General features: G+C 28.0%; 1 protein-coding gene across 1 annotated transcript in view; it reads left to right on the forward strand.

The window, feature by feature from the left end:
• Positions 1 to 7,820, forward strand: part of LOC111617916 (ribosomal protein S6 kinase alpha-1-like) — a 27,415-nt gene extending 19,595 nt beyond the window's left edge. Inside the window, exons 10-15 of the mRNA XM_023359281.1 lie at positions 4,716 to 4,805; positions 5,208 to 5,366; positions 5,441 to 5,679; positions 6,390 to 6,507; positions 6,582 to 6,719; positions 6,803 to 7,820. Of these exons, the coding sequence (XP_023215049.1) occupies positions 4,716 to 4,805; positions 5,208 to 5,366; positions 5,441 to 5,679; positions 6,390 to 6,507; positions 6,582 to 6,719; positions 6,803 to 6,931 (873 nt within the window). The 3' untranslated portion in view covers positions 6,932 to 7,820. The remainder of the gene's footprint in view (positions 1 to 4,715; positions 4,806 to 5,207; positions 5,367 to 5,440; positions 5,680 to 6,389; positions 6,508 to 6,581; positions 6,720 to 6,802) is intronic.

Genomic DNA, 7,820 nt, shown 5'->3' on the forward strand with positions numbered 1-7,820 from the left:
AATTCACATTTATGGAGCAACAGCTGCTCCCATAGGCAAAGGGTGCAAGTTATTTTGTGTTCTAGCAATTTTCTGCAAGGTATATACCATTGCAGGTTATATGCATAAAAATACAGTAATCTTCAAGCAAGTGCTTGGATTACATATGTAATTCACATAATTCATTTATGAAATCTGAAAATTGATCTTATTTGTGAAAACATGATTTATGATCAAGAGAGACTATAGATGCAATTTTTATTATTATAATGCTTCAATTATCATTAAGACTATCTCTCAGCTAGGGCATCATCAACTGAAAGCCAAACTTTAGCAGATTACAATTGAAAGTCATGTGCCCAAATACTCATGTAACATTTTGTTTATCTCACATAATTCAATGAATCAAAAATTAAGTACTCAATTTTTCATTTTGTTATTAGAAAATGTTGCAGTACATATGATAAATAAAACTTAGCAACATTCATTTGAAGAAAATTTCTGCAAAATATTTTTTCCCTAACATACTTTTAAGAAACTTTTCTTAAAATGAAAACTTTTTAAAAATCTAACATTTTGACATCATTGACATGCTACTTAAATGGAACATTATTTAAAAATAATTTGAACTGTAAGTTTTTCATTACAATTTATGTTTGAATTTGTTCCTTCCTCTGGCATGCTGTGCATAGAATGTTATTTAAACCTGAAATTTTTTTAACTTTGTTCCATTTTTAAACAATCATCTAATGTAGAATTGTAATTTACAGATAGCCTAATAAATAAGACAGAAAACATTAGTTAAAAGGCACTCTTTTTGAAAATTGATTATTTTCAGATTATAGTTATCAAAAATCTACTAATAAAATAAAAAAGAAAAAAGACATTATATTACTATTAACTCTTTTACCAGTAGATTTGGTTCTTGCTTGGCAAAGTCTAGAGGCAGGCTAATCACACTACGAGGCTTAACCAAAGTTATCAAGTACAAAAAAATTCTTGTAAGAACCAATATTGCCAAAAATAGCAAGCACAAGAATTCTTGTTCATGCTGGTAAAGAGATTAATTAATTAATTGCCTGCCACACTTAGAATGATCATGAATAAAACAGAACATCCTTGTACTACATAATCTGTGAAAACAAAAAAATTAAGACACATAACTAACATTATAATGAATACATGGACATAAAATGAAATTTCGTGTTAATGTCTTTACCTTGCACCACGAGAAAAGCAGTTGAATTGTATATTACCTCCATACGAATAAAGAAAAATGGAATTAGATTTCATTTTTTCACTATTAAATTACAATAATATTTAAAAACTTTACTTTCATAATTTGCAAATATTCATAAAATATTTAATTTTAAATGAATAACATATGTATATTAAATGCTGTAATAGAAGAACTGAAATTTAAAAACAGATACAATAGTTTACAATAGTAACTCATATATGTCATTCTTATATTTTAAAACAATCTGTCTAAAAATAACCAATTGGAATATTTCTAGTAAATATCACTTGTACCAAGCAGAATATAAATATATAACCTGCTAGTATTATCATTTGGCTATATGCATAATTTATTTCACAATGCCAGGAGGTTGGGTCTGTACTAAGTGGAATAAAATGGCATCTTTTTAACCTGGGTAAAGTACCGTTTGCATAATATATGTGGTTTTCTCACCATTATTGCAATACCAAGATTATTACTACACGTACATTTCATACAATAACAAAACTATATTCCTGATGATAAAAAGTTTATGTTTGAAAATACTAGAACATTAAGAATTAATTTTGTTTTTTTATGATTCATAAAAAGCATTTTTTTCTGTTTATTTAAAAGTATTTTAATTTTTTCACAATAATGTAACTAAACAATCCAAAAATTTGATCTTATTTGTTTTAAAGATTCCTCTCAATTATTCATTAATTGTATCTTATACATAATTAATAAATAATTTAATTTTGCCAAAGTATAACCTGCAGCATCAATAATGTGCATTAAATGAACACAAAAAACTTCATTAATAAATAATCATTAATCCAGCATGAAAGTAACAATTTATTACTAAAACAAATGTTTACAACAGAACTTAAATTTTTACACTTATTTTAGATTATTTAATTATTTATTTGTTATTTTTAGTTTTTTCTTTTTTATTGGGTTGTTTGGAAAGTAATTTCGTTTTTTTTTTTTTACCACTAGACAGATTAGTCATACTTTTCCCGCCATTTTCATTCTAAACTGTATTATCTAAATATATAAAATTGCTTGTCCTGACTGACTCACTCATTCACTCACTGATTCATCATCGCCCAGAGCAAACCACTTAACCTAAAGAGGTGAAATTTGGTAGACAGTTAGGATACATCATGGAAAAGCAAACTAAGAAGGGATTTTTCAAAATTCCTCTGCGGGGGGAGAGGGGGGGTTAAGGCTTAACTGGAAAATCGGCTTCTACTGTACTATTTTAGATGCGATTTTTTTGTTTTTATCTATGTTTTAGTAGGGTATGCCGTGGCAATGCACAATAAGAAGGGATTTTTCAAAATTTCCCTGCGGGGGATTAAGGCTTAACCGGAACAACTGTACTACTGTACTATTTTAAATGCGAGTTTTTGTTTTTATCTGCTTTTTAGTAGGGTGTGCCATGAGAATGCACACTAAGAAGAGATTTTTCGAAATTCCCCCACGGGCAGGAGAGGGAGAGGATTTAGTCTTCATCGAGTACTTAGGTGTATTAAATTAATAACATTTCAGACATTGTTATAAATATTTTTATCTATTTCGATTTTAAAAATGTTCAAACCGTTTTAAATTCGAATTTGTTATTGCATATTGGTTCAATTATAGAACAATTGTAAACGTTCCAGAAAATTGATCAAATTGAAAATAGTTCGTTTGATTCTCGGCAGTTCTCATCATTCTCAGTGGTAGGTGTTATATAACAATTACTATGGTTGTTGAAATACTGAATATAAATGGGGTTTGCTTGCAAAATCTGCGTGGGCAAAGCCACTGGTAACAGCTAGTTATTATATATTTTGACAGCTAGCATTTTAAGGCTTATTTGTAAAAAATTTTGTTTGATTTTGTACAATTGCTTATTTTTTGTATCTCATCAAATATGGAAGATCAAAAGCAGCATTTTTGGCATATTTTGCTTTTTTATTACCAAAAAATCAAAATGCTGTTCAAGCAAGAAAAAAATTGTGGTACATGTATGGAGATGATGTGTTAAGAGAAAGATAGTGCCAAAACTGGTTTACAAAATTTCATTCTGGCAATTTCAATATTGAAGATGCACCACGTTCTGGATGGCCAGTTGAAGCCAACGAAAACAAAATAAAGGTACTGATTGAAGCAAACTGCCGAATAACAACACGTGAAATCACTAAGAGATTAAATTTGTCAAATTGAACTGTTTATGATTACTTGAAATAAATTGGTTTCATTTCAAAGCTCGATATATGGGTTCCATGTGTTCTTAGAGATGCTCTCTTTGGTGGGATTTTAAGAAAATTTTTTTTTTTCAGCTTTTACCAGACAATTTAAAAATTGATTCAAAAGTGTACTGCCATTGAGTAAACAAATTGAGTAATATCATCAAACAGAAAAGGCGGCCAGAATTGATCAACAAAACAGGTGTAGTGTTTTACCATGATAATGTCAAATTTCTCACAAGTTTGGTAACTGGTCAGAAACTGTTATAACTTAGATGGGATGTGCTATCACACCAACCATATTCGCCAGATCAAGCACACTCAGATTATTATTTGTTCTGGTTTATAGAAATTTCTTAACTAAAACATTTACTTGAAATGACAATGTCAAAAATCACTTGGATCAGTTTTTTGTAAGCAACGATCAAAACTTTTATGAATGTGAAATCATGCCAGAAATGATGAAAACCGGTATTTGACCAAAATGGTCAATATATAATTCAATAAGATATTTATTTATTATAAAAATATTGTTTTTTTCCCACGGAAAAAAATGAAATTACTTTTCGAACAACCCGATAGAATGTTTCATTATTAATAAAAGGCAGTGTTAAGGATTTTAGTTTTTTGTTTGTAAAAATAGCATTAATTTATAGAGGTAGGAACCACTACAGCCTTTAAGTTTTTTCAGGACACAGGATAGTATTCCCAGTTTTTCATCTTGATGGCCATGTATATATATAAACAATATAGTCTTGATTATTCAAGCTAATGTGGATCAAAGGTTCTCAGATAATATTGAATGTTTGATAAATTATTAAACCATTGTATGTTTAAATGTAAAAATCTAAAATGTACTATAGTTTAGGTTAGACCTGCAATAAAACACTTTTGATTTTATTTATTATTCAAACAAGAGGATCATTAATTAAAGTAAATGTTAATATATGATTACAGTTAATTTTCTTTTCAATCTTTTTTAAAATTTATATTTTTAAGAGAAATACTAGAGCAAACTCTTTTTAAAACATCTCTTTTTTCAGTCCAGTACTTTCTTTAGTTACAAACTCTTCCAAAATTTTATCTTGAATAATGCAGTAGCTTGGTCTTGATTGGCCAAGATTCTACTGTATTTATATAAACCAAATGCAGCTTAATTTTCAATTGAAATTTAAGACAGGCTCCCAAAAAGCTGTCTTATAAAAATTATTTTAATAATTACTCAGCTAATGAATAAAAATATTGTGACTGGATGTTTAATGTAATTGTCTATTTTTTAGATAATTGATAAATCTATACGAGACTGTCAAGAAGAAATAGAGATTCTTCTAAGATATGGCCATCATCAAAACATTGTTACTTTATATGATGTAAGTTTGGTTCATTTAATTTCCTTATACAGTGGTACCTCAGGTTACGAACGCCCCAGCATACGAAATTTTCAGGATACAACATGAAATTCGAACATATTTTTGCTCCACGATACGAACAAAAACTCACCATACGACGTTACATTAGTTCGCATTTTTCATTTGTTTTTCTTACTACAGTTATTTTTTTTAATGTATTATTTGGCTTTAATTTGAGTATGCTTTTCGCGTTGGAACGAATTATTTGGTTTTACATGTAATCGTGTGGGAAAAGATGATCCACCTTACGACATTTTCATGATACGATCTCAGTTTCGGAACGGATTAATTTCGTATCCTGAGGTACCACTGTACTAATAACAGTGAAAAAATAATTGTTTATTTTTCTGTTGTACTTTGTAGGTTTATGAAGATGCAAATTCAATTTACTTAATTATGGAATTACTCAGAGGGGGCGAACTACTTGACAAAATACTTAGTCAGAGATATTTCAGCGAAAAAGAAGCAAGTGCTATACTTGAAGTTATTGCAAGGACTGTTAAATATCTTCATGATAATGGGGTAAGAAATTTGATATAACAAATTTGGAAGCATGTTTGCAAGAATCATAATTTGTAATTGTTTCTTCTAACTAGGTAGTGCACAGAGACTTAAAACCTTCCAACATCATGTATGCTGATAAAACTGACAATCCTTCTTCTTTAATTATATGTGATTTTGGATTTGCCAAACAGATAAGAGCAGAAAATGGACTACTGATGACACCATGCTATACAGCAAATTTTGTAGCACCAGAAGTGCTGAAACAACAGGGTTATGATGAAGCTTGTGATATATGGAGTATGGGTGTGCTTTTGTATACAATGCTTGCTGGGTAATTTAGAATTTTTTCTCATCAAATTTATATCATTCAAATTCCTCATTTATAGCTTGGTAGATTCTGAAAAAAAAAATATTGGAAACAATTTAACATTTAATAATTTCTTTTTTGATTTGATTATATTTCTTACACTCAAGTATTGAAGAGAAGTTTTTACCAACTTCACCATTAATACTGGCTAAAAATTAATTCTGTAATTAAAGAATAATTTAAATTTAGAATTTTTAAGTTTCCAAATTATATTATTATTAAAATATAAATGATCAAAAATATCATGTTAAAAAAAATTTAATAATAAAGTAGTTTTTATAGTTGTACTGTAATGTGTAAAAATAATATTATAAACATAGACCATAACCTGATTTTTTAATAACCAAACATGTCTAAAAACTGAATTATTCTTGGGCTAGAATTAAGCAAAATATTAATCTGAGTTTTAGATATGTTTTAACTATTAAAAATAACTTTATTTACACTTGTTAATTGTAGACATCTGTTTTTGACAAATGCTCTTTCTTTAACTTAGAAGTTCAGAAAGATTATGTTATGATTATGTCATATTTCAAGAATTATTTTTCAAAGATTTAATTTTCGAACACATTTAATAAAAAATAGTTTTGAGATTTTTTTATGATAGTTCTCTTTTTCTTTAATAGTTTTATCATTTTTATAATTATAATAAATTTAAAATTAAATTTTTTTAGACATACACCATTTGCAAATGGTCCAAATGATACACCAAGTGATATTTTAGCTCGAATTGAACAAGGGAGGTTTGATACATTTTCATCAAACTGGATAACTATTTCTGCTAGTGCTAAAGTAAGTTTATTATATTTATATTAAATATTTTTTTATTAAGGTATTAACATAGAGTTATATTATGTTTTATTCAGCATTTAGTACAAATGATGCTACATATTGATCCTAAGAAACGATACAAAATCACAGATATTCTTAATCATTCATGGATAACTAATCGAAACATGCTTCCCTCTAACAATCTGTTTCATCAGGATCTTCATATAGTCAAGGCAAGTTTTAAAATAAGGCTACAAGATACTTCTACATTTATAAAATTTTTTTGAAATTATATCATAAACTTTGAATTATCTAGGGTGCAATGGCAGCAACATTCCGTGCTATCAATAATTTTCCTAAGCCACCAAATCTAGAACCAGTTGGAGCTTCTGAGCTTGCGCGCCGCCGTGCCAGAACTAAACCAAAGTCTTCCACTGAAGTGTAAAAGTGCCATTTATTATTTATTTTTGCAAAGAAGATGAGATCAATTGGTGCAAACCAATTATGCAGATCAGATGCATTATCAATATCAGGACATTCTCACTCATAAAAGAATATGTAATATATATATGCATTTTTTTTTTTTCATATTTTGAAAATGGGGGAATCAATCGAATATTGATTATGACATTTCATCATTTGTTCATTTTAATTTTTGTTAGGAACGAACCTCATATAAAGCATTTATGTGTCTAGTTTCTAAGAACACAACTTATTGCATTTGAATGTAAAGATGATACGGAGTTCTGAGACGATAATCTTGGCATTTTTTTGACGAGAAGTTGATATTCTGTACATAAGTTATTGAAGAAATTCCATTCAAAATTGTAGCTTGTAAATTGTACTCTAGTCTCATTTAAATAAGTTTAATACATATGCATATATTGCATTTTCAACCTGGTAAATATGCAAATATTGATCATTTGCACCCCCATTTCAGCCAGGATCAACATTGAGAATATTTACCATTTCTGTCCAAATACATAAATTGTTAATTAGCCCTCACTGATTGTGATAATTTATGAACTACCTGCAGTGCTTTATAAAAGTATTGTTAAATATCAAGTGCCTTAAATATTTAATCCGTCAGAAATTTAAAATTAGAATTTTATACATTCCTTATAATATTGTTAAAAACAAGAATTATTTGTATAGATTCATTTGTAGAGAGAAATTTACACTATTATATATATATATAAAACAGCAAGTTTGTAAACCTGAAAAGTACAAATGTGTTATACTTAATATACTTTTATATATGTATATTAGCAATAATGAATAAAATTATTAAATTTAAAAAAAGAAATTATTTCATGCAAAATATTAAAATTTAC

This window comes from Centruroides sculpturatus, unplaced genomic scaffold (genome assembly GCF_000671375.1).
Source record: "Centruroides sculpturatus isolate CEXI.00-Female unplaced genomic scaffold, Cexi_2.0 scaffold57, whole genome shotgun sequence".
NCBI lineage: Eukaryota > Metazoa > Arthropoda > Arachnida > Scorpiones > Buthidae > Centruroides > Centruroides sculpturatus.